Source organism: Lampris incognitus, chromosome 18, assembly GCF_029633865.1.
Source record: "Lampris incognitus isolate fLamInc1 chromosome 18, fLamInc1.hap2, whole genome shotgun sequence".
NCBI lineage: Eukaryota > Metazoa > Chordata > Actinopteri > Lampriformes > Lampridae > Lampris > Lampris incognitus.
The window spans coordinates 29,459,664-29,485,703 of NC_079228.1; the positions used below are offsets into that span (position 1 = coordinate 29,459,664).

Here is a 26,040-nt window from a genome sequence, read left to right on the forward strand (position 1 = left end):
GTTGGGGGCGGGGAGTGCCTTCCATGCAGTGCTGCCTGGAAGAGTACGTTGGGAGCTTAAAACACCATCGAGCCATGGATGCTAGGCTACCGTCACCCAGCACCAATTTCGCTGGCTCGGTGACGTCATCAGGATGCCGAAGGAGCGCTTACCACGTAAAGTGCTGTATGGCCTGCTACATCTTGGCCGCCGCTTGGCAGGGGGCCAGAAAAATGTTACAAAGACCAACTGAAGACCATCATAAAAAAAGTGCGGCCTGAACCCGAGCCAGTTTTAGGACACTGACGCCCAACGCTCCATCTGGCGGCAGCTCTGTCAACAAGGGGTGCAAAAGCTCGAGCAGGACCGAGGTGATCGACGGACCAGGAGACATCTAAAGAGACATGTAGCATCCCTACCGAATGATGGTCAACACTTCAACTGATGATTTTTCATTTATTAAAAAACTCCACACCACCGTCAGAGCTAGCTATAAAGCACAAACAAAATACATTAACTACATAGCCATGTAGCTTCAAGCATTAACCTAGCTTAACATTAGCTCACATCTGTTAACAGATACTCAACTTAGAAGGGCTATGAAGTTCCTCAAGGCTTCAAAATTACATCAAAGCACACTACAATACAAAGAACACTAACCTTGTGTAACCGGTTATTTTCTTGCCCGGTGCGGGATTCGATACTAGGTGTACAGCACCACAAGGCGACATCACTAACCGCTCGGCTAAAGGGTCAGATCCGTTAGCTAGGGGCTAACGTGTGTTATTAGTAGTTTACACTTGTTACTCTTCGGAGGGTGCTAATACAATAAAATTCTACTTAATGAGATTTCATTTCACCGTTAATTTTCCCTCTTTCGTTCGCGCTAGGAAATACTAAGAAACAATTCGTAAATTCAGAATAAAAGCCCCTCAAAGCAAACAAAACCGGAAATACTGTAATACATATTTAAAACATTAGACCTGCAATAATATGAATGAGTGGTTGTTCAACAGGGAAATCTCTTTAGAATTAAACTTAGAATTGGGTTAGCTACAAGGCATGAAGCCAGTACCACACCAACACCCCCAGTCAGTGCTCTCACCTGTTCTGTCTGTGGCAGACAGTGTGGATCGCGGATTGGGCTTTACAGCCATAAGAAGACTCACAAGTAACAGAGGCAGGATTGTCATCGTCGGGCACGACGGACGGCAGTAAGCAAGGGGGAAACGGCATTTTGTTTCATTTCATGTACGCAAATGATGAAGTGAAATGACAAATAAAGTGTTCCCGAGTCCTGATAATTTAGGGGAATTCTGATCCGATACTGATGAACAGCCGTATGAGAGAAATGACAATAACGTTTTTGATGGAGGACTTGATTGTACATGGACGGCGGCAAGAGATAGTTCAGCCTCCAGCCGCTAGATGACGCAATGCACCTTACTTTCATGATGTTCAGGGAACCACAAACGTAACATTCCCTCTTCTCACTTTCCTTTGTAAAACTGAAAGGAAGCGACGGGGGAGCGAAGAGAGGCAAATCTCCAAGGTAAACGTGATTCTAATCAGAGATTAAGCTCTTCCTAGATTACGAAATCTCATTTTCGGATAGGTTGTGGATTTTTTTTCTACCATTGAACATAGTTCTCTTTTCGGTCCGATTGTTGAATCAAGAATAGTTGGTTGGAAGGACGTGATCTTAGCTGCTCTGGCTAGCTAACCGAGTTAGCCACCTTAGCAAGGCGGCGCCGGTTGAGGAGGCCTTTTTAGGGCGGTGTTTTTCGTTTTTTAATTTAGTTTAACAGTTTTGTTTGTCATATATTGTTGTAATAATGTGGATTATGTTCGGCTGTGTGGGTGCAGAAACGAATGGGCTGTCCTTTACTAAAAGATGTGCTTTTATTTAGCTGCACAACACCTAGCATGTTTCGTATATCAAAAAACTGGGCTTTAACAAGGAGTGCACAGATAAATACGCGATACTGCTACAAAAAAATAAATAACTGAAACTGTAGCTTGGCGATTAACAAAATAAAATGTCAGCGTATGTAATGAAAGCTAATAGTCATTAGATTTCATTTATCATAGCGGGAATCGACTTATTCTTGTTTTTGTGTGTTGGTCTGCCGAAGTTTGTCATTTACAAACAGAACCATTCAAGTTTTGTAAAGTCGAATCGCATTTGTTGGTGTTTATTCTGTTTGATAGTTTTGACATTTGACATGGCTGGCCTGAGGCAATACATTGTTGCGATAGATAATACTCCATCTCTAGCCCTCTTAGTTGACCAAAAATAACGTGAGTTTATCTTAAATTTTTTCTCTCATACTAATAAATATAGCGAAGCAGAGGCAGGTAGGTCTCTAGGGGTTTTGCATGCAAGTATGTATATGCTAAAACTTGTTGCTGTTTCATTAAAGTGGAACGCTATATAGTAAGTAATGGCACTATTTAGCAATTAAAAATTCTTGTTCTGTCTTTGCCAGTACTTTATTAATAGCTAGTCTGATAGTACTTTATGCGTCTTTACACGTATTTAAGTACAGGAAACATTAATATTGGCTAGCCACGGCTATTAGATTGTACTGACAAGACATGACCACTTTATAATGAAGTTCACTTTATATAATGGACGACTTACTGATTGTTGCTTACCAGGCGACGCTTCTGGGAAAGGTAGACAACTTTTTCAGCCATTGCCAAAATATACCTATTTTCAGTTCAGCTGTTTTAATACACTTTTTGTGCAGTGGTTTATAATTTTTACACATAAATGCCTCTGGGTCAAAATAAGATTAGGAAAGTTACATTAGCTCATGTGGTTTAATTCCTTGTATTTATTCCAACACACAGCTAAGGGCCATGGCTCGTGGGCAGCAGAAGATCCAGTCCCAGCAGAAGAACGCAAAGAAGGCAGCAGAGAAGAAGAAGGCGCAGGGCGCCGACCAGAAGACTGCTGCTAAGGCGGCTCTGGTCCACACATGTCCAGTTTGCCGGGTTAGTATCAGAAAGTTTTGCAAGCAAGGTTGTTTAGATTTTGGATAATCAATCAATCCAGTTTGACACTTTGGAAAATAAACGCAGCAACCTCTTTACTACTCCAAGCTCTCTATAGATGGTCTTAGTAGTAACGGGGTGGGTCACTGAAATAATTTTGTTTATGTAAGCTGTAAACATGCAGCAAAACAATAGGGACACACAATTATGTAACTCAGTGTAGCTGCAGACTTTAGATTTTGAGGTTATGCAACAGTACATGTGTAACATTTGGCATAGACAACTTATGTGAAACATGCAATTACCTCTGGTTCTTCATTGTGAACTTGTGTTATAGTAAATAATTATGTCATGGAGAATCACTGGCGTTTTAGTTCTAGATGCAGTGCTATTTTTCTGGTGAAGTTTCCAAGATATGTTTTATTCAGCAAACCTCCCCTGTTCGTACATTAGGGATGTATGATGATATTGGCACAACCTCGGTATCGGTCGATAAAACTTAAGAAGTTAATTATCTGCATCGGCAGAGATGCCTGGCTGATAAGATGATGCGTTAATGATACGCATGTGACACAATGTTTATTTTGAGCGCCAGCAACAAGCTTCAACATGTCAGCTGTATGGAAGTATTTGAAACAGATCTTGCAAAATCGCTATTTGCAATGCTTGTAAAGCACCAGTGATGCAAGGAGGGGGTAATACCACACTCCTTTAACAATAGAGAGGTGGCCGTATGCATTGGAGAGAAGAGGAATGAGTCAGGAGGAGCAAGACAGAATACATATGTGTGAACGAGAGGAAGGACAGCAGAATGGGGCGAAGTAGAGGTTGTGAAGGTGGATAAGTTTAAATACTTGGGGTCAACTGTTAAAAGTAACAGGGAGTGCTGAAGAAAGGTGAAGAAGCGAGTGCAGGTAGGGTGGGTGGAGAAGAGTGTCAGGAGTGATTTGCGACAGAAAGGTACTAGCAACAGTGAAAGGAAAGGTTTACAAGATGGTAGTGAAACCAGCTATGTTGTATGTTTTGGAGATGGTGGCACTGACCAGCAGACGGAGCTGGAGGTGGCAGAGTACTACATACTAAGATTTTCGTTGGGCATGATGAAGATGAACAGGATTAGGAACGAGTATATTAAAAGAATAGCTCAGATTGGACGGTTTGGAGACAAAGCAAGAGAGGCAAGACTGAGATGTTGTGGACATGTGCGGAGGAGAGATGCTGGATATATTGGGAGAAGGATGCTGAAGATGGAGCTGCCAGGCAAGAGGAAATGGAAGGTCAAAGAGGAGGTTTATGAACGTGGTGAGGAAGGACATGCAGGTGGCTGGCGTGACAGACGAAGATGCAGAGGACAGGAAGAGATGGAAATGGATGAGCCGTTGTGGTAACCCCTAACGGGAGCAGCCAAGGGAACAAGAAGATTATAGCCATCATCCTGAACACCAGGCAAGAAAAAACGGTGCCAACAAAAAACCTTTCAGCAGCCTCTACTTCATTCATTTGACAAAGCTAAGAAATATAGTAGTTTGCCACCACCCAAATGTGAAAACCCTTAACAACAAAATCATTGAATTCATTGCCCTTGATAACCAGCCTTTCAGTGTGGTGGAAAATGTAGGCTTCCACAGGCTGATGATGTACTTAGCCATGGTATGCTATGCCTAGCTGTCGTTAACTGTTTTACTCTTACCTAAACTGTAAAGCATTGTCTCCAATCACAGAGAAGCTCTTCACTGATGCCACTCATTAGCTTTACCACAGACATCTGGACATCGAGTGTAAGCCTTGTCAGCATGTTGAGCCTCATTGCCCAGTGGATTGACAAGGACTTTGCGTATAATATCGGTGTTGGCAAAAATCCAATATTGTGCATCCCTGTTGTATAGCTTTGTCTCTTTTTTCTTGCTGCACTCTGAGATTTTCAATGTGAAGTGCTATTCTGTAATATGAATTTATTATTATTATTTTTATTATAATTGTAAAGTAGCAGTGGGGATTTTGACTGCACACCCACACCCTTGTTCATCTTAAAGTTGCCTGCTTTAACTGCAAACAAAACAGATTTGTTGTGGCTGTAGAAAAAACTTAGGGGCTCTGTTGCCCAAGCGCTATAATGGCACAGCTTTGTGAACAAAACTTTTGAAACATTCGGTCCACACGTAATCAATCCTGGAAGTAGAGTCACTAAAAGAAATGCATGCCTTTCATTTTTCCTTTCTTTCCAGACGCAGATGCCTGACCCCAAAACATTCAAGCAGCACTTTGAAAGCAAACACCCCAAGTCCCCCATGCCGCCTGAGCTGGTTGATGTACAGGCGTGAAAGGACCACTAGCCGGATTGGACCTAAAGTTGGGTAAGAAAGGTTGAATTACCCACTGAAGATCATACAGTAAAGGCATATTCTTCTGAATGATGTTCACATCCTGGGAGATGGTCAAAATGCAAATAAAAATATAGCCGCAAGCGGCGATTAATGGGGTCCAAGCAGTATTGCAGCCGCCATGTGTCCGATCTGTTTCATATTTGGTACATGACTTCTATGTGCCACAAAGAATAAGCCTATCAAGTTTCATGAAGATTGGCCATTCACACTAGCAGATATTAGCTGCTGAATTTTGATTGGCTGTTTGGCAGCCATTTTGGTAATCCAGCCAATCAGCACTTTAGGCAATGTAGCCAAATGGGTCCAAGTATAAGTATACCAAATTTCAGATTTTTTGATTCAGCGGTTTTTGAGTTATTGATATGTGTCAGTTGTAGCGCCCCCTATGGACGAAATTTCACAAAATTTGGCATGCTTCCAAAGAATGTTGTGATTGTGCGTGACAAGGTTCATTAAGTTGGGACAGTCACATCACTAGATATAGGCAATAGAATAATATGGGCCACACCTTAAATTTTGATTGACATGTTACTTCGAAATGGAATGACATATCAAAATTCGTTTGGTATGCGTCATCTGGAGATGATGCATACCAAATTTTATGCGAATCGGATGAAAAGCCTCAGACAAGTTCATTTTACTTTCATGGTGGGAAAATTTGGTAGGCGAAATTGGCGCAAATGGGTGCGTTAGATTCGGGAGCTTTCGCAAAAATTCCATAGAGAGCCCGAGATATGACCCAAAACGTAAATCTGCTTATTAAAGCGCCCCCTAGAGGTGTGTCAAGGTAATATCTCTACTGTAAGATCATTAACAGGTCTGGAACCTACCTACCAAGTTTGGTGTCTGTGCAACGTATAGTTTTTGCTGCCCAGACACTTTTAGGGAAGAATTTTGCAGAAACAACAACAACTAGATATGACAATGTCGGATTACTTGGGTTGCCTGTGACGATTACCGTAATTTTTTAAAATGTCGTAACACTTCCATTGCTTCAGAAACATGTGCCAGAGTTTCCAAAACTGGACCAGACGGTGTCTGATTTCTTGCGTCCTAGCCGACTGCCGTAAAAAGAAAAAGTATGTCGTTAAACCCAGGTGTCCTGGCGTGTGGTATGTAGAGCTGCAGCGCTTCCACACCAAATAAGTCAAAATAGCGGGCAAACTATATAACTGACATAGGTGGTCCCAATAGTAAAGTTGTTGAGCACATTGAGATGCATGGGTCGATTAAGTTTTGTGTTGATCTGACTTATGCTGTGGGAGTTATGGCCTTTTAAGCATGACCCTTTGTTATAGCGCCACCATCTGGCTGACATGGGTGATTTGTAGTGCCAGAGTAGTGGGGGGCTGTATGCATCCACCTACCAAATTTGGTTGGTCTAGGACTTATGGTTGCTGAGCCTCAAGACACTTTTAGCTGAGAAACCGCGCCCAAACTAATACAAGTCAAAATGGCGGGCAAACTATATGGCTGACATATGTGGTCCCAATAACAAAGTTGTAGAGCACATTCAGATGCATAGGTCTGTGCAGTTTTGTGTTGATCTGACTTATGGTGTGGGAATTATAGCCTTTTACGCATGACCCTTTGTTATAGCGCCACCATCTGGCTGACATAGGTGATTTGTGGTGCCTGAGTAGTGGGGGGCCATAGAAATCCACGTACCAAAGTTGGTTGGTCTAGGACTTACGGTTGCTGAGCCTCACACACTTTTAGCGGAGAAAAATAATAATAATCCTAACAAATACAATAGGGTTCCACCAGCTTCGCCGCTTGGACCCCTAAATATGTTCAAGGATATGAGACATTTAGCCAGCTGAGCACTACATCAAATGTTTATTTATTGAATGCAACAAAAATCTCCTTTTACATTAAAAGTTGTGCTTATTTGGAGAATGTCGAGTTTGTAGAGTTACTGAGGTGTATTATAGGATATTCACAGTGCGAAAGGAGAGGAAGAAGCGCCAACTTCTCGAATTAGCTGATGTGCAACATTGTCATTTTAGAATTACCCTTTTATAACCAGTAGTATGCTTATTGTGTGTGTATTCATTTGAACAATGGTAACCAAACATACAAGGTAAGACCAATATCAAAGGGGAAAGTTTTAATTTGTTCTTACTTACAGAAACACAGTGACCATGAAATGAATGTTGAAACACAGACTCAAGACTGAATGATGCTGGCGAACACTGGGACCCACGGGGAACAATGGACTAAATTGTTGGGAAGGGGGTGTATGTGTGTGTGTGTGTGTGTGTGTGTGAGAGAGACAGCCAGGGGGGCATGACCTGGATGAAGGGGGAGAGGTACACCAGCAACCCAGCTGTTATATCTATTTTTTGTAATATTGTGCACAACTACCCTTCCTCTTCTGGGATGGTGGGGGGAGTGTCAGAGGAAGCAGGAGCAGTAAGTTTGCCTGCTAAGCCAAAAGGAGGTGATGTTTAAGTAAATTTCAGACTACTATAATTCTCTGCTGAGGACAAATATTGCAGAACAATTGGACTATTGTTTACAGAGAGCATTAATATGAATAAGTAACTTTCAAAAGTATTTTAATGTCTCCCAGTACTTGGCAAGCCAATGTCTGGATTTGCTTTCTTGCTGACACTCCGTGGTCCGCAGTGTTGCGTCGATGGCACATTCAAGCCCCCCTTCATTATGGAATTCCTCACCCTCAGTCACAACGTTATGGGACGGCTGCTTTATGAAAATAAAAATGGGAGTTATTTTGTACATTAATACAAACCTGTAAGTGTTGAATTACACTGACCCTCTAGCCAATGGGAGACCCCCTTGAATGACCTGAATACTATAGGCCGGGGGGGGGGGGACGACTCCCTGAGAATCAGATAGAGAGATGTGTGGTGTGTTTTTTCCCAAATGAGCCCACAGCTCGGCCTCCTCTGTGCTGCTCCGCCTCAGGTGTCCACATTCAGCGATACCCAAACAGTACCTCATGATCCACCACACGGCTAACAAGTGTTCTGGCGTGTTGCTGATTTAGCTTTCTCTTCATAATGCTACTTCCATTGGACTTGAGGTTCCCCCAAAACCATCATGGCACTGAGATCGTTGTTTTACTGAAGTCTGCGAGTTTGTTGTATTCAGACAAGGAGAAAACTCGGCCGGTGTTTTGTTTTTTTTGTTTGTTTTTTTTTTCAACTTAAATATGTGCTTATCCATGAGTCCAGCTGTTTTTTGTTGTTTTTTTATGTCTAGTGTGTTAAGGAATTGTAAGCAGCCCCAAGGACTGAATTCAAGATTCTGGTTAAATGCCAAAACATTGTTTCCGTTTTGATTTTCATATTTGCTGACATAAAACGATTGCTTTGACTGTTTTTTTTTCCTTTTTATCCTTTTCAATAAATTGAGCAATGTATTTAAAGAGATACTTTCATGCTGTTTCTGAGCACATTTTTAACATGGGTGGTTTGAATCGCAACCGAAAGGTAGGTGTGGTTTTACGATTTCATAGCTATTGGCTACTGAAATTCAGGGCGGTCGTGTGGGTTATGGCTGGGTGGGCTAAACACTGGGGCTAAACCGCTTGCCGTAGAAAAAGGGAGAAATTCACTGGTGACACCCCCCCTCCTGCTCTGTCGTCACTTTACAAAAAAAAAAAAGGCGAGCAATGAGACCACCGACAGCAGCTTTGAGGTTGAGGATGTGGAAGACGATTCCTCTTAGTGGAAGTTGACTACTCCCCTCACGAATATGTTGCTCAGCCAATACAGCCGTATTCCTTCGAGCCAAAAGGGTGCGTCTCCGCTTTTATAGCCCCCCCCCCCGCTATGGACCCGCCCTCTATGCTCATTAGCATAATTTGTGACGTGACAAGTTACCACGTTTTCGCCAGCCGGAAATCAGTTACTTGGCTGCCGATGTCTCTCGTCTGGCCATAAATGTGATTTTAGGGCTACCATTTGTCTCATCGATCACATCCACACTCCTTACATCGATTAACAACAGGAAAAGTTGGATTTTAATGCAAGTATCTCTTTAAAATGACCACCCCCCCTCATCTTGTGTTACTAATCCTGCAACAAATGATGTGGCCAAATGACGCATTCAACTAAGCAGACTGCAATGTGTGGAAACGGTGACAGTTGTCCCTGATAAGAGCAAAAGACAAACTGTAATCTTAATTTACACTATTTTGACATAAACATTTGGGCTACATGCTTTGTGGACTTTAATAAAAGCAATCCTATCCTTAATGTTACAGTCCTGAAGATTCACATGTAAATAAATGTCCTTTTTGATACTTTCTATCACCGTCATAAGATAATAGCTACTTTACACATCCAAATCATGAACGTTTTTGTAGCTGCTCATTAAATTCTCACCAAAATTTATATGGTCTGTAACGTTAGATGGCACCATGGCAGACCAAACTCTTTCCCAAAAGAACTGCATCAACATCTAAAACTCAGGATCAATCAAGTTATTTTCTTTTTCAGTGATGGGGAAGGTGCCGATGTAATGGCAGTCTTAGTTTCACCTCAAATGGACCTCAGATATAGAACAGTCGAATACCAAATGCAGTTCCACACAGGCATAGCTGTAAGCGAATTAAACAAGAACGACTATCTAGGATTGTATCTTCAAATGGTGGTGTGACGTGTCACATCCGTAATCAGTTACGAACTCTCTTCAGGATGTTATTGGCATAAACTTGTCTTAAACCTCCAGATTTGTTTTAACAGTACACGGCAACCCAGAGCACATGCCATAGATCACCAAAAGTGACTGACAGAAGATTCAAATCACAAAGTATCTGGGCAGTGCCATGTATCCGTATCAATAGACATGTCCTAGACAAAAGTGCACGTAACTCAGGTGCAGGTAATAGAAAGACATTATTGTAAATTCCAGTAATAGTAGTAGAAAGAGAATTCAAACTATGTAGAAAGAGTTATTCTTAAACGACTATCTATGGGTCAAGATAGGCCTGGAAAAGTCTTGTTTTTAGGCCTTTAAGTCTCTGTTGTCGATACTGCCCACCATCAAACCTCTTAACAGTGTCACCTTCATACAATGGCCAAATCAGCACCAACATGTGCTGGCTGGTGAATAACATTAAGGTCAATAGAAATGTCTTCAACATATTTTTTATTAACTGTAGTATTTAACAGCAATGATCTTGACATCGAGACAGAGTCGTCATATAAAAATACATAATCGCAAGTCAACTGTTGGCCTACGACTGATTCTTTGGAAAAGCTATAAACATGACAGCTCATAAAAGGTTAACCGGGTCATGAGTACACTATAGTCTCTTGGGCTTCTGTATTGTCACAATAATAATACTGTTAATCTTAATAACAGGGCGTTAAACTCGATAAACTCCTAGATATGTTTTAGTCCTGGTAACTTAACATAATTTGCCACCCAGAAGTGATCGGAAGAGCGACTATCGAACTTAATGTGATTCGTAGACACGCTGTCTACGCATATGCATTTATTTTCATATGTGAGAAGCGTCCAAACAAATCAAGTGCTTGTCCGTAGGTAGTTTTTTTTTTTTAACCTCAATACAGATGACAAATACAAGATGAAACATGGATTTACAGCAGTAAACCATGCCTTGCATATCCATGAAATAATACAGGTTGTGTTTTCCGAAACAATGTCAACTACCCCTCACCCCAAACGTTTGGGAAATGGAGAATCTCAATTTTAAATTCATTTCAGTCCCACATCTGTGTCACCAGAAAAGTTGGGGAATTGCGGAGGAGAAACAAGAAGTAAAATAATAACAAAATAAAGAATTTACAGGCCAAATACACAGGTATCTAAACATTTTATGAAATTTTAGTTAGACCCTTCCAGTTAACATTTTGAGACTGTTTGTGATGAACAATAAGGCAAAGATGCAGATTGATATGCCCTCGTTGACAGTCATACTGAACATTAACGCAAATGTAAAAATCCAGTCGTGCATTTGAGGCTTGGAAAAAGAATGAAATTTTTAAAAAAGTGTGAGCCCTGTTGAAACCCTGCTAGGCCAAGGTGTTCTGTATAGAATCAGTGACCTGTAACCTTTCAGATTAGGAATGATGACTATCAAAGGCACTCGCTCCAGCAATCCTACTTTAAATTTACAACCTAATCACATGCGGGCCCAGATACTGACCCTGATATTTTGTACCTGTGTAATCCTGCCCAACGATGAAAGGTGTTTTGGGGGGGGTTATTTGACAGCGGCTCAGTTTGCTCTCAGGCTACTGAATAGGCTCAGGCAGGCATCATAGACATCCACAGGTCTTCACCACCATGTTGCGGTGTTTTTTAAGGATGACGTTGTTGTTGTCGTCGTAGAAGAGGACGGAGATGGGACTGAGCTTGGTGGGGGCGCAACACGCCTTGGGAACCTCGTCAGGCTTCAGGAGGTGAACCTGTCCAGATGGAAGACAGAATGTCAACAACGGCTGCTTTTTCCCCACTACGCTTTGGTTATGTGGATTTTATATTTGCAATTATCTTTTATGATTGCAAATGGAATCATTGAAAAAAACAAGATGTTTTAAGAAATTACGCATAGTGACAGAAATTGAAAGTTTGAATTTCTCCATCTGCAAATAATTCCTGACCACCCTTCTTTTTCTCTTGAATGCTTTAATAACAATTATTGTTGGGCCCCATGCACAGAAAGGTGGCTGATTTGCAAGCTAAAATGCACCTGATTCACACTTTTGCAAAATTTTGACCTCAAAGTTTCCAAGGAAAATGATAATAGAACACCAATCAGCCAAAACATTAAAACCACCGACAGGTAAGTGAGTAACAATGATTATCTCGTTACCTGCCAAGGGATGGGATATATTAGTAGTGAACAGTCAGTTCTTTAAGTTAATGTGTTGGAAACAGGAGAAATGGGCCAGCGTAAGGATCTGAGTGACTTTGACAAGGGCCAAATAGTAATGGCTAGACGACTGGGTCAAGAGCATCGCCACAACAGCAGGTCTTATGGGGTGTTGCCAGTATGCAGTGGCCAGTATCTACCAAAAGTGGTCCAAGGAAGGACAACTGGTGACAGGGTCATGAACGACCAAGGCTCATTAATGTGTTTGGGGAGCAAAGGCTAGCCCGTCTGATCTGATCCCACAGAAGAGCTATTCTAGCTCAAATTGCTAAAAAAGTTAATGCTGGCTATGAGAGACAGGTGTCAGGATGCACAGTGCATTGCAACTTGCTGTGTATGGGGCTGCAGACTGCTCAGAGTGCCCATGATGACCTCTGTCCACTGCCTACAATGGACACGTGAGTGTCAGAACTGGATCATAGAGCAATGGAAGAAGGTGGCCTGGTCTGATGAATCACGTTTTCGTTTACATCATGTGGACTACCGGGTGTGCGTGCATCATTTACCTGGGGAAAACATGACATCCAGATGCACTATGGGAAGAAGGCAAGCCGGTAGAGGCAGTGTGATGCTCTGGGCAATGTTCTGCTGGGAAACCTTGGGTCCTGGCATTCATGTGGCTGTTACTTTGACATGTACCGTCCAACCTAGACATTACTGCAGACCAAATACACCCCGTCATGGCAACGATATTCCCTGATGGCAGTGGCCTCTTTCAGCAGAATAGTGCGCCCTGCCACACTGCAAAAATTGTTCAGGAATGTTTTGAGGAACATGACGAAGAGTTCAAGGTGTTGCCTTGACCTCCAAATTCCCCAGATTGCCATCCGATTGAGCTTTTGTGGGATGTGCTGGAAAAACAAGAACAATCCATGGAGCCCCCACCTCATAACTTAGAGGACTTAAAGGATCTGGTGCTAATATTTTGGTGCCAGATACCAGAGGACACCTTCAGAGGTCTTGTGGAGTCCATGCCTCAACGAGTCAAGAGCTGTTGTGGCGGCACGAGGGGGACATACATAATATTAGGCAGGTGGTTTTAATGTTTTGGCTGATCGGTGTATATAGACAATATCCATCCATTTATTATCCAAACCGCTTATCCTGTACTCAGGGTTGCGGGGATGCTGGAGCCTATCCCAGCAGTCATTGGGTGGCAGGCAGGGAGACACCCTGGACAGGCCACCAGGCCATCACGGGTCTATGGACAATATGACAGAATAAAAGCTACTCTAAGCTTTCTTACCACATATTAAGAACTTTTTGCATTACCTGTCCGTGAGTATGTCAGACAAATCTTACCGGTCACCTCATACACAGTAAGGTATGACAGCACAATTGTTTACTAGTGTGCAACTCAATGGAGGGGAGCTCACTCTCTTGGTGCAAGGCTTCCAATGACAATACTTGCTGATTATCGAAACAGAGACGTTAAATCCATTTTATAAAAGTAATTGATTCATTTCCTTTTTTTTTTAATTTTCTTGTCCAATATCCTGAAGCGGGTGGCACAGTGGTTAGCGCGGTCGCCTCACAGCAAGAAGGTCCTGGGTTTGAGCCCCGGGGTCGTCCTCTGTGTGGAGTTTGCATGTTCTCCCCATGTCTGCGTGGGTTTCCTCCGGGGGCTCCGGTTTCCTCCCACAGTCCAAAGACATGTAGGTCAGGTGAATCGGCCGCACTAAATTGTCCCTAGGTGTGAATGTGTTTGTGTGTGTGTGTCGGCCCTGTGTGATGGCCTGGCAGCCTGTCCAGGGTGTCTCCCCGCCTGCCGCCCAATGACTGCTGGGATAGGCTCCAGCATCCCCGCCACCCTGAGAGCAGGATAAGCGGTTCAGATAATGGATGGATGGATATCCTGAAGCTGAATCATCTCCCATTACTAATTCCCCAAACTTCCCTCAGAATAAACTCAGACTATGAAGCAGAACTTTTTTAGGTAACTTTCGGGCCATCGGACATGTAGTTTAGCTGTCGAGGTACTGACCACTTGCTGGATGAGGGCGTGGTTGGTGGCATTCATACAGGAGCCCAGAGGGTAAAGGCATTCTCCGTCACAATAGTAGGCAGAGTAGCCTGTGGGGGCCAACACCCAGTCCTGTGAAGGGGGAAAATGCATAAGAGAAGGTAAACTAAATGGCACAGGGTCTGGTTTGATCTTATGACCTTAAGATCATTGTCTCAAACAAAAGAATTGCTGCTCAGAAATGGAGCGAGACTCATCAAACTACAGCTACGTTAAAGATGACCTTCTGGATTTATGGCCACTAGTAGCGCTACTGAGCAAGGCGGGTCCCCGTACAAAAACGAAAACCACCAACATCCTCCTGTGAGCTTCTTTAAAACACTGAAGCTTTGCAATGTAAACATTATAGCCATCTAAATGTTCAAAAATCAGACTTTCCGATCATGTTTGAAGGAAATAACTTTTCTCAACATATGCAACAGGATGTAACAACATACTCTACATCTGCCCCAAGTGAAATTTCGAATGTACACAAACCCGAATCCGTTTACATGGAAAACGCCGCAGTTCAGCTTTAATTAGAAATTAAGCTAAAAACATTTTTGTGTTTAAATAAAATTGATACTTTGGTTCATATTGATATTTTCACAAGAATTGAAATGTTTGACTACTTGTACAATATATAAAAAAAAGGAAACAACAGAGTAGGAGAGGGGAAGTAGAGAGAGAGAGAGAGAGAGAGAGAGAGAGAGAGAGAGAGAGAGAGAGAGAGAGAGACCTTCCATCCCAGGTCACTGAAGCTGACGTAGAGCTCGTGTTTTTTACATGCCTGACGTCCACTGTTGGCATGACTGTGGTCTGGAAAAAAAAGGAAGAAAAATGAAAATTTATGGACAGGGAAAAATAAATCAAAGTGAGCTTGAATTCTTGGCTGACAAAACAACATTTTTTACAAGATAGATCCTGTATTTTTCCTTGAATGACAAACCTCGGAAAATTATTAACATGTAAATGAGTTTTGGATATGAATAAACTGGATTTTTTGACACTGTCTCACTGCTATTTGGGTCAGTTTACTTTGAATTCTCACAATATAAAAGGAAAAACCTTTCATGTGATGGTTACACTTTACAATAAGGGGACATTAATTAACCAGTAATAAGCTTTAACTAATGTGCCTAGTAATCATTGCTTATTACTGCATTAACTCATGTTAATTAGTGTAAAGTGCTATCAAGATGACGTTTTGAACCCTGAATGAAATTGACACAGTAAGAGTTGAAACTGATTTATCCCCACTTACATTGGCACTCAGTGACAGATGGAGTTCACGGTGAAGCAAAAAAATTTTTAAAAAAAGGCACCAATGTCATTAAGCGTCGATTTAAAGCCTTACCATGAATGCTAGGGACGGGGAGGTCATATTTGGGTTTCCTCTTGCGAGGGTGTGGTTTGACTGCCCGTGGCGGGCGACACGGGGCCTGACTGGCCCTGAAGAAAGTCACCATGAAGGGCTGTTTGGACCGAGGGCCCCGGCGTCCCACCAACCCTATCCAGCCTGCAGACAGGGAGCGGTCTGGAAGAGTGGGTATTACAAGTTCACAAGTGGCAACAAACAGGACGTAGGCACACTAGCACATTGCTGAGCATCAGTTACAGACATCCAGTGGAGTTTACCTTGTAAAGATTGTCTATATTCAAAGCTTGTTAGCAAACGCGCTGCATGTCCTTGAAGTCTACTTTCTTAAAGATGAAATGCCCAATTGCTGTAAAACATTTCCGTAAAGGGTTTCCACGCAACTGTGTTGAAGAGAAACTAAAACCTAGACCATTTTAATGAGTTTGCTGACATCTACAGGTTAAAAACCATGTAAAGGTTAAAAACATGTCTGACATGACTGTTCTTCGTACTCTGTGATGTTAACATAGCAGGATAAACGTAGCTGCAGCGAATAACATTAATAATGGCTCTCTTCAATTTAGGCGTACCAGCACATCTATCAGCAGTAACAGATAGACAGATGGAGCCAAGAATAATGTCAATAGTATCATCATCAGCCGCTTCTCCGGGGGCAGGTCACGGCGGCAGCAAGCTAAGCAGGGCACTCCAGACGTCCCTCTCCCCAGCAACGCCCTCCAGCTCCTCCTGGGGGATCCCAAGGCGTCCCCAGGCCAGATTGGGCATGTAGTCCCTCCAGCGAGTTCTGGGTCTACCTCGGGGTCTCTTTCCAGTTGGCCGTGCCGGGTAAACCTCCAAAGGAAGGCCCCCATCCTAATCAGATGGCCGAACCACCTCAGCTGGCTCCTTTCGATGTGAAGGAGCAGCGGCTCTACTTCAGTTTTATTATCTGCAGCTGTGTCTATGCTAACATCACAGAGTACCAAGACCAGCCTGCCATGTTTTTAACCTTCACATGTTGTTTTTTTTCCTCCCGTTTTCACCCCAGTTATATCTGGCCAATTACCCGACTCTTCCGAGCTGTTCCGGTCGCTGCTCCCCCCCCTCTGCTGATCCAGGAAGGGCTGTAGTCTACCACATATCTCCTCGAATACATGTAGAATCACCAACCGCTTCTTTTTACCAGACAGTGGGGAGTTTCCCCGGGGGGACGTAGCGCGTGGGAGGATCACGCTATTCCCCCCAGTTCCCACTCCCCCCTAAACAGGTGCCCCAACTGACCAAAGTAGGCGCTAATGCAGCAACCAGGACACATACCCACATCCGGCTTCCCTCCCGCAGACACGGCCAATTATGTCTGTAGGGACGCCTGACCAAGCCGGGGGTAACACGGGGATTTGAACCGGTGATCCCCGTGTTGGTAGGCAATGGAATAGACTGCTACGCTACACGGACGCCTCTTCACATGGTTTTCAACTTGCAGATGTCAACCAACTCACTAAAATGGTCAAGGGTTTACTTCCTCTTTAAGCACTTCTAAACAACTCGATTTATTAATATATCCTCAAGGGATTATAATTTCCTTAACACAATTACTTGGAACCCCTTGACATCAAATTTTTAAGTAAATCATATATTTCATTATATTAGTGCAACAATCATGTCGATTGCAAAGATTTGCAAAGCCTTTTCTCTGATAAGCGGCCCACCGTGGGCACCCCCTTGTGGATGAGCCCAGAGAACCCTCCCATTTATCCCATACTTCACTGTACATGAATGACACAAAAGTTCATATTGGTGTTATGAGAATTTAAGCCCACCCTCCTCAGTCTCCACATAAAGGCGTATGCCCAGATTACTGCGCGGGTGAAGAAGCCAGCGGTTTGAGGCGGAGGTGACGTCAAAAGCCAGCCAGCCTTCCTGTCCGGCGGGCACGGACTGCATGTCGAGCAGCACCAGCTCTGGCTCCCTGTGGGAAAACAAACATAACCTGATTGTGTATTTGGTGTACTTGCAGATAATACACATGGTTCACTAGCAATAGCTGACTAAGTTGAAACAGCTGAAAGCCCTATATCAAGGTTTTACAGAAAGGTGTCACCCTGGTATCGTCACCTATTGAAAAAAAAATGATTGGGACCATCTTCACATTTTCCTTCATTTGTTGTGAATTAGTTTACAGCTCTGGGTGGAGCACTCAACAAGAAGGTTATACAAAAAAGGTGTATCTACCACATTTTAATTTTCATTTTCTTTTTGTGTGGTCGGTGGCATCTGCCATGTAGCATAATACAGACAATGCCATTTTTCTCATAAGGTCACTGCAAACACTTAAAGAATATATAGGTCAGTCTAGGTCACAACTGAGTGACTGACAACTTGTTTTATACTTTTTAAAATATGCATGTACAGTAGACCTGCACTTGGTGCTGCATGGAAACCCTGTAGAGGGCATGTAGAGTAAAACAAATACTAAGAAGTGGAGACGCTAAGAAGAGATGAGAGGAGAATAGAAATAGAATGTGGAGGTCTAGAAATGCACCCCTTTTCAATACCAGTATGTTTAATTACTTGTCTTTGCTCATTGCCAGTATGGAGAAAAACTGCCCTGAGTGTTGAGAAATCAGAAGAAAGAAAGAGATGGAATGAACATTTTTCATATGTTGTGGGCTAGTGTTAATTATTTAGCACCTAATAAATAAAGGGGTAACAGCAAACACACAAATGTGAGGTGAAATTCAGAGACAAAACAACAGAGAGGCAACTTCAGAGGAGAGTCAACAAAGGGAAAAACTGCCGACACAAAAGTCATACATTTTCAAATGAGAAAAGTAAACAGAAAATGGGACAATAAAGCCTAACTCAAAAGTACTGAATGACTTTCATATGTAAAGAACTTGACCTCCCACCTTTTAGAAACATGTTTATTTAGTGTTGTAATTGGCTTGCACAGTGTATGCTACTGTATATCCCATCTTCTTATCTATTTTTTTCCATTTTGTCATATTTTTTATTTATTTTCCCTGTCATCTACTGCAGATGTATTTGTATACCTGCTTAATAAGCTTCAAACCGTAGTATAGCACTTGTGTGAGTTTGCTGTTATCTAAAAATGAAAAACCATCTATAAGTGCTGGGCTGATCTTGGGACCAAATGATGTAAGCATAGCAGGCTAAACACAGCTAGAGATAATAAAATTAAATGATGTCGCTGTTTGATCTGGGCGTGTCAATGAGCAAGCACTGAAGAACTACTGACTGTTATCAATGCTGGCTCATTGCCACAATGGAAAATTTTGTGTTCAAGTTGTACCGGTGTCTGTTGTCTCTCTGGATCTCATAGACTGAGATGTGCAGAGTTCGGTTGGCCCTCTGGCCCATGGTCAGCGTCTTATAAATGCGGAACTCGGCGGCCGTCACCGTCTCCCCCTGTGGAAGGGGAGTCAGGTCGAAGCGGAACTCCTTCCAGTAGGGACGAGGCTGCAGGAGGTCACGCTCCTGCTCCACTGGAGGACAGAAAAAGAGACATTTACATTGTGAAAGCCTTTATCCATCCATCTACTTATATTTATCTATCTATTAATCTATCTATCTATATCCATCTTTTGACAGTTAGACACAGACAGACGGACAGATAGCAAGATAGACAGACAGACCCAGTTAAGAGTTGAAAGAATCAAAATCCTTCTCAAAGAGAGAAATTCTTTAGCTTTTAAGCTGTTGAGCTTAACTTGGTGACGGAGGCATCGACAGAACTGACTTGAGCTAATACAGAATTTTCTTGGTTCTGTTTCACCCATCGACAACAATTGTTTGGTATATCATCACTTTGGTAATATTGGGTAATCACAACAACAATTTGAATGAGAGAAAAGGAGTGAGAGGAAAAACCCATACAATTTTCATTAAAAATATAAAAGAGGAGGTTCCTAAGAAAACCAATGTACCATCAACCTTACAAATACATAGCAAATCATCATCATTATCAAAACGCGCGCGCATTCACTGTGGATATATAAAGTTAAAGAAGCGGTTAACAGTTTGAACCCTGACAAGATCAACATAACTTTCTATCACATGGCTCACATGCAGGGAACACTTTTCACCACAAGAGAGCGACATTTACAACTTCGAAATACAACGGACGCTTGTATCTGGAGCCACTTGCCAAGAGATAAATGGGTCAAAGATTTTAGCGTATAACAGTTAGTCTTAGAGTCACAAGAATGAATTGTCCACTGCGCTGTCACATTCACGAAAGATTATTTTGCTCAAACTTAAAATTAAAAGCTTTATCGTCACCAGGTGTGATTCCTTTCTTTGTGGTCTTCAGCTTGCACACACACACACACACACTCACCTTCATTGTGGATATATAAAGTTAAAGAAAATGTCAACCTAGTTTTGAACCCTGACAAGATCAGTATGACTTGTTTGCTAGTAGTTACGCTAATGGTTAATGATAAACGCTAGCCACTGCGAAGAAACACTACACTATACTTGGTGTTCATGTTCAGATACTTCATAAAATGGATGTCTATTGATCTTTTAATGGGATAAGCTATGGTATCATTGGTGAATTAATTGTAAAGCGCTTTGAGTGGCAGTTGCAGCTAGAAAAGCGCTATATAAATGCAACTTGAATGTTTGATTGACTTTCTATCACATGGCTCACATGCGGGGAACACTTTTCACCACAGGAGGGCGACATCCCTCATTTACAACTTGGAAACAACTGACGCTCCTGCCCGGGGCCACTTATAAAGTGATAAATGGGTCAAAGATTTTAGATTTTAACAGTTAGTCCTGGTGTCACAAGAATTAATTGTCTACTGCACTGTCACAATCAAGAAATATTGTTTTTCTTTTTTCAAACTTAAAATCAAAAGCTTTATCCTCACCAGGTGTGATTCCTTTCTTTGTGGTCTTCAGCTTGTGTACACACACACACACACACACACACACACACACACACACACTCACACTCATTGTGGAGTTTTTTTTAAGGATATCCAATGCGAGGGTCTAACGACAGGATGTTGTGTTACTGTAAAGCCCCTTGAGGCAAATTTGCAATTTGTGATATCGGGCTATGAATAAAATTGACTTGACTTAACATAATTTTGAATCCTGACAAGATCGACATGACTTTTTAATCACATAGTTCACATGCAGGGAACACTTTTCACCACAGGAGGGCGACATCCCTCATTTAAAACTTGGAAACACAAGTGATGCTCCTACCCGGAGCCACTTATGAAGTGATAAATGGGTCAAAGATGTTAGATTTTAAGTTAGTCCTGGTGTCACAAGAATGAATTGTCTACTGTGCGGTCACAATCAAGAATTTTTTTTTTCAAACTTAAAATCTTGTACGCACGCGCGCGCGTTGTGGTTGAGTTGGCTCAATGAGGGGAATCTATTAGAGAAGAGAAAATCATCGAGATAATTTGACTCGCAAGAGTTCGTTCATCCCAGAGAGCCTTTCAAACTTTATTCTGCATCAGATTTGGGCTATGTTTAAGTTTGATCTAAAAACAACTTTGATTCACCAGAAATAAATGGATATATGATGTTATGATCAGAAAGTCTGACACTTTATGAGGACTCACAATGACATGGGACCCCAGCTTTGAAAATGAGAAACGCCGGCGTTGCCCTTTGACATTGTTTTAAAGACAAAGGCACTTTATTTTGTCATTGTGTTCTTACAATGAATTTTTCTTTTGCATTCAACCCATCTTACTGTATAGGAGCAGTGGGCGGCTGCAGCACCCGGGGACCAACTCCAGTTCTTCTTTCCATTGCCTTGCTCAGGGGCACAGACAGTAGTATTAACCCCAACATGCATGTCTTTTTGATGGTGGGAGGAAACCCACACAGACACGGGGAGAACATGCAAACTCCCCACAGAAAGGACCTGGGACGGCCGGGGGTTCGAACCCAGGACCTTCTTGCTGTGAGGCAACAGTGCTAACTGCTGGGCCACCGTGCCGCCCAACAGTAGGACGAAGTGGAGAACAGTCTGCATTGCGTTCCAACCCATGAGCACCGAGGACAGATTTGGCGAGCGTAGCATCTATGCTAATTCAGTTAGGCAAGGAGTTGCCCAGCACAACCAGCCTCCTTCTGCTGTCAGCTACTGTGTAGTTTCACTGGGGCAGTGTTTTTTTTAAACGCCTTGCATGAGAGAACTACAACAGCTCAACCAGCTCTCTCTCTCTCTCTCTCTCTCTCTCTCTCTCTCTCTCTCTCTCTCTCTCTCTCTCTCTCTCCAGTAATTAGAGAGACTAAGGGCCCGGGACCGCAGCCGCTGCTCAGAACACACACCACTAATTACAACTCTGGCTCTATTTTTAGATTCCCTCCCTCCACTGCTGTATTTTCAGATAGCTTTGGACCAATGGGTTTTTTCCCCCCTTCTTCCTTCACTGTGTGTCAGTGAGACCTGTAATTCTAACCGGCTGTGTCTTCACACACACACACACACACACACACACACACACACACACACACACACACACACACACACACACACCCCTTATCAGATTCAATATACACTAATGACACATTTGGGAATACGTCTATGGGCTGACAGGGGAAATATATAGTTTGGTAAAGAGAAGTGAAGGCATCTCTTGAGAGCAAGTGTGTGAAGATATCATTTCAAGAAGTGATTGAAAAGATAATATTGATATCGCTAGCAGGCCATCAGTGTCAAAAACCTGATCCCCTTCAGTTTTAGGCTGAAGTCTGAAAAAGTCAGAAGGACCCCCCTCTGGAGAGACCCAAGACTTCATAACCTACATTTAAAACGCAGTTATGATGATCAGATATAGCAATAATATCCCAATTTATCACAGCATTATAACATTATTGTATAGCGTAGTATTAGCATAGTAATAAATTAATTTGGATTTGGAATGTCCACACACTCTCATCTATCTACTCTTAAACTTAACAATAGGAAGCAAGTTATATTGCCCATACAAGTCATATTCCTTGCACATGCAAACTTATTTGATTAAACATAGTTGGAGCGACTCTATATGTTTCAGAAACACTTTGAAACGAAACCTCTCATTTGTTTTGCTAGGAAAAGAAAGGAGGGCCTCTGTGTGACTCCAGGGGAGCAGAAGGAAGGAAGCCATTGAGAAAAGGATGTTTGATTTCTCTTTCGATAGATAAGCATCAGTCACACTGCTGTGGGCCTGCACACTTGATCCCTACAGCGTTTGGGAAAGGCACTTTCAGAAAGTAACCCGTCAAAGTTTACAGAGAACCCACTTGAGTCTGTTATCTACTGAGTGCATCCCTCAGACGATGCAGACCCAGAGATGTAATCTGATTACTTTCATTTCCCCAAAATCCATGTAATGTAATCGTAATTCAACATTAAGTTGGAGCAATAAGCCCAATCTTTAGGCTGTTTTCTGCTCATTAGTTACACCGAGAGATGTAGAATGCTTGTAATTATAATTTAACTTCTGTCAGTCATGTTTCTGAGTAATTTAAACAGTATCTGTAATCTGGTCCCAGAGGGGTCTGACAGCAGTACTGTCTCCTAATGCCAGTCAATGAAAAGGGGGTAAATAATTGAATGATTTTTCATTATATATAAAGATTAGTATATTTCCATGACACGGCGATGTACAGTCGACTGCCCTGCTTACGTGTCCTTGTGCAAAACGCTACACCCTTACCGGGTTCAGAGGTTGCCTGTCTGTCACTGACCTCTGACCTGCCCGGTGAAGCAATGATTGAGAGCGAAAAAAACAGATTCTGCTCGTGGATTAAAAAAGGGAAAACATAAAAGACTCCGCCCTATTTAAAAGATCACGCATGGCCCATTTAGGGCGTGTCCAACTCCATTTTGGCCGCAAAACGGTTGTACCTCATTGCTGCGATTAGCTAATGTAATGTCCATGCTTTGTAACATGTTTTAGTAATGTTTCCGGTGTTAGTTTTAAAGTTTATTCTGGTCACAAGGGGGCGCTCTAGGCTAAAGTGTCGTATATGTGAGACGTTTTTGGTTCACGTTGAGCCCGGAAGTAGCGGAGCGAGCGAGGCGCGTTAGTGTGCCACGGCTAGCAGATACACTAGCTTATGTACCGTTGTCGTTATGCGAATGTTTCACTAAAGCTCCCAAAACGCAGCTTCATGATATTTGAGTTATTTCAAAACTTTACAGCTAATTCTGCCAAATAATATAACCACTTTGACATGTATTTTTTTTTAAACATCGTGATGTACACAATAATAATCTTTCACGTTGTAATGTTTTTAGTTGTAACATTTGGCATGTTTGCGCGCTGATACGTCATTTAAAGAGCAAGGAAATACCGCGCGGCCGCCTCCCGCTGCCTCGCCGTGTCAATGCGCCCGGCCACACATCGTTTTTAAGACCAACACGCCCATGCGCACTCAGATGGGCGCGAGCACGTTTGCTATTTAGACAACGTGGGCGCTGGGCGGGAAAACGACAACCGCGTCGGCCGGAAACTAGCAAAGACGCTTGCGCCGCGCTTTGCGCCGGCCGGATGTAAAATAGAGCCCGACGGTGTCTGTCTCGTGTCTGAATATGCGGGATGAAAACCGGCTCAGACGCGAGGAGAAGATCCGCTATGCTGCGTGTGGCTCCCCTCAGCCCACGTTTACCGCTCCTGGCGTCCATTGTAAGCCCGGCTACGATAAAGCGCTTTAAAAGGGTTCGTTTGTAAGTTATATGGAGATACGCAGAGCCAGAATCTGTTTTATCTGACGAGCAAGGCTTCACAACTGGAAGGAATTTGACCCTGGATGAACTTCACCGTGGAGTTAAAAATCAGTTATTTTAATCTGTAAAATGAATCCATAGAGGTCCGATCGTGTGTAACGGATCAGAGACGCTGCCACTGCCGGGGAGGGGGGTTAGTGGGCATGGCGGTGTCCTGCCAATGTAGTGAATCGGCGTAAACACGGAAAAGTGGAATAATTCGTGTATACGTGAAGCGACCGATATATCGCCGTTAACCCGTGGTGTCATCCAGTTCACCCGCTCACTTCATCTCCGTCTCTCACTTCTCATCTTCTGGCCAAACCACAAAGTCAAAAATTACAACGTTTCTCAAGACTGATTTTTTTTTACCTCTATTTAAAGTTAGGGTTGGGAATTAGGATGCCAGAGAGATGAAGGGCAGAGTTAAGGTTGGAGTTAGGTTTATAATCAACCTCTTGAGTTTAATATATATATTTATGACGTAAAGCCGGAGCGGACATGGGGTTTTTTTTTTTTAAATCGCTTTCTTGCGATCACAAGAACTTTATTCTTTTCTCTGGAGATCGCATAAGTATTTCGTGATCGTGGTAAAACTGGCTCTGGATCAGAGGATGTTTTTTCTGTGCATCCCCCCCCCCAACTCAAATGAGGAACACTTGGTGTTGTAAGACCCTAGTGCAGCGAATCAGGGGGCACATTTTGGAATAGGTCGGCCCCCTGAATTCGCTGCACTATAATCAGCAGTCATACGGTGACTTCCACCTGTGTCAAGTCAAGTCAGTTTTATTTGTATAGCCAAATATTTGAAATCTGTAATTTATGGGGTTCCTTAAACCATTTCTACTGACTTATTTGGTCATCACAACAGTTTGTTTGTGAGATCATGTCAGGATTTTCTTGCGATCATGAGAAAACGGAGTTAAACGCTGGTATCTCTCTTTGTATTTCTATCTATCCATCCATTCATTTATGCTTACAGTTGGCTATTGAAAAACAACCCCCACTCTTTTACATTTCATTCTTCACCAACTTTCAAATTTCGACCATCTGCCCAATCTTGAGACCTCCACCCCGCCTCCACCCACCCGGCTCACCCAGGTTGACGAAGCTCATCACCGTGTCCGCCTCGCTGACCACCGTCCCCAGCGGCGGCGTGTGCGTGCTGAGCGTCGGCAGCGCGGCGTGGCTGACGTGACCGAGCCCGTCGGCCCCGCCGCCGGGTCTCCCCGCCCCGGGTCTCCCCGCTCCGGGGATGCCGTTGCCCTCCTCGTCCCCCTCGGCCGACACGGCGTGGTACAAGTCCAGCATGAACAGCGGCGCCGAGGAGGGGGGCCGCAGCGGCGGGTGGGGCCGCGGCCGTCCCGGCAGGCCCAGGATGGACAGGATCTCCTTCTGCATCTCCTTCTTCTCGCGTCCGCTCAGCCGCCGGAAGCTGGAGTGGACCACCGCCTCTGCCGGCTGGCCGCACAGGGAGGCGGAGAGCAGGAGTAGCAACGGGAGCAGCAGCAGCAGGGTCCCGCCGCGGAGGAGGCCCGGGGGAGACTCGGCGAACTGTCGGCTGCGTTTAGAGCCGTCAAAGCGCCTGCCGTGCTGTTTTTTCTGTGGTCCTCTGCCGTATGGACAGAGACACGAGTTTCTAGAAAGCCCCGAGCGTTCAACCTGACTGGAGACGTCGGAGGCCAT

At 43.3% G+C, this 26,040-nt stretch overlaps 2 protein-coding genes across 2 annotated transcripts; one reads left to right on the plus strand and one right to left on the minus strand.

Moving 5' to 3' along the window:
- The first annotated feature begins 1,489 nt into the window (after window positions 1-1,489).
- Window positions 1,490-9,083, plus strand: zgc:91910 (Zinc finger protein 706-like). The gene is made up of 4 exons (XM_056298426.1): window positions 1,490-1,531; window positions 2,836-2,979; window positions 5,205-5,333; window positions 7,495-9,083. The coding sequence occupies exons 2-3, from the start codon at window positions 2,845-2,847 to the stop codon at window positions 5,298-5,300; spliced, it is 231 nt and encodes a 76-aa protein (XP_056154401.1). The 5' UTR covers window positions 1,490-1,531; window positions 2,836-2,844; the 3' UTR covers window positions 5,301-5,333; window positions 7,495-9,083.
- A 2,502-nt stretch (window positions 9,084-11,585) lies between these two features.
- bmp8a (bone morphogenetic protein 8a) lies at window positions 11,586-26,040 on the minus strand. Its single transcript, XM_056298024.1, has 7 exons — window positions 25,452-26,040; window positions 18,913-19,105; window positions 17,420-17,568; window positions 15,597-15,776; window positions 14,979-15,058; window positions 14,222-14,332; window positions 11,586-11,770 (listed from the first exon to the last, which is right to left on the minus strand). The coding sequence occupies exons 1-7, from the start codon at window positions 26,038-26,040 to the stop codon at window positions 11,621-11,623; spliced, it is 1,452 nt and encodes a 483-aa protein (XP_056153999.1). The 3' UTR covers window positions 11,586-11,620.

Coding starts and splice junctions, on each gene's coding strand:
- zgc:91910 (XM_056298426.1), top strand. CDS start 2,845: ATGGCTCGTGGGCAGCAGAAGATCCAGTCCCAGCAGAAGAACGCAAAG. Junction 2,980..5,204: donor ACACATGTCCAGTTTGCCGG/GTTAGTATCAGA, acceptor CTTTCTTTCCAG/ACGCAGATGCCTGACCCCAA.
- bmp8a (XM_056298024.1), bottom strand. CDS start 26,040: ATGGCCTCCGACGTCTCCAGTCAGGTTGAACGCTCGGGGCTTTCTAGA. Junction 15,059..15,596: donor CCCCGTCCCTAGCATTCATG/GTAAGGCTTTAA, acceptor TTTTTTTTCCAG/ACCACAGTCATGCCAACAGT. Junction 11,771..14,221: donor ACGCCCTCATCCAGCAAGTG/GTCAGTACCTCG, acceptor CCATCTGGACAG/GTTCACCTCCTGAAGCCTGA.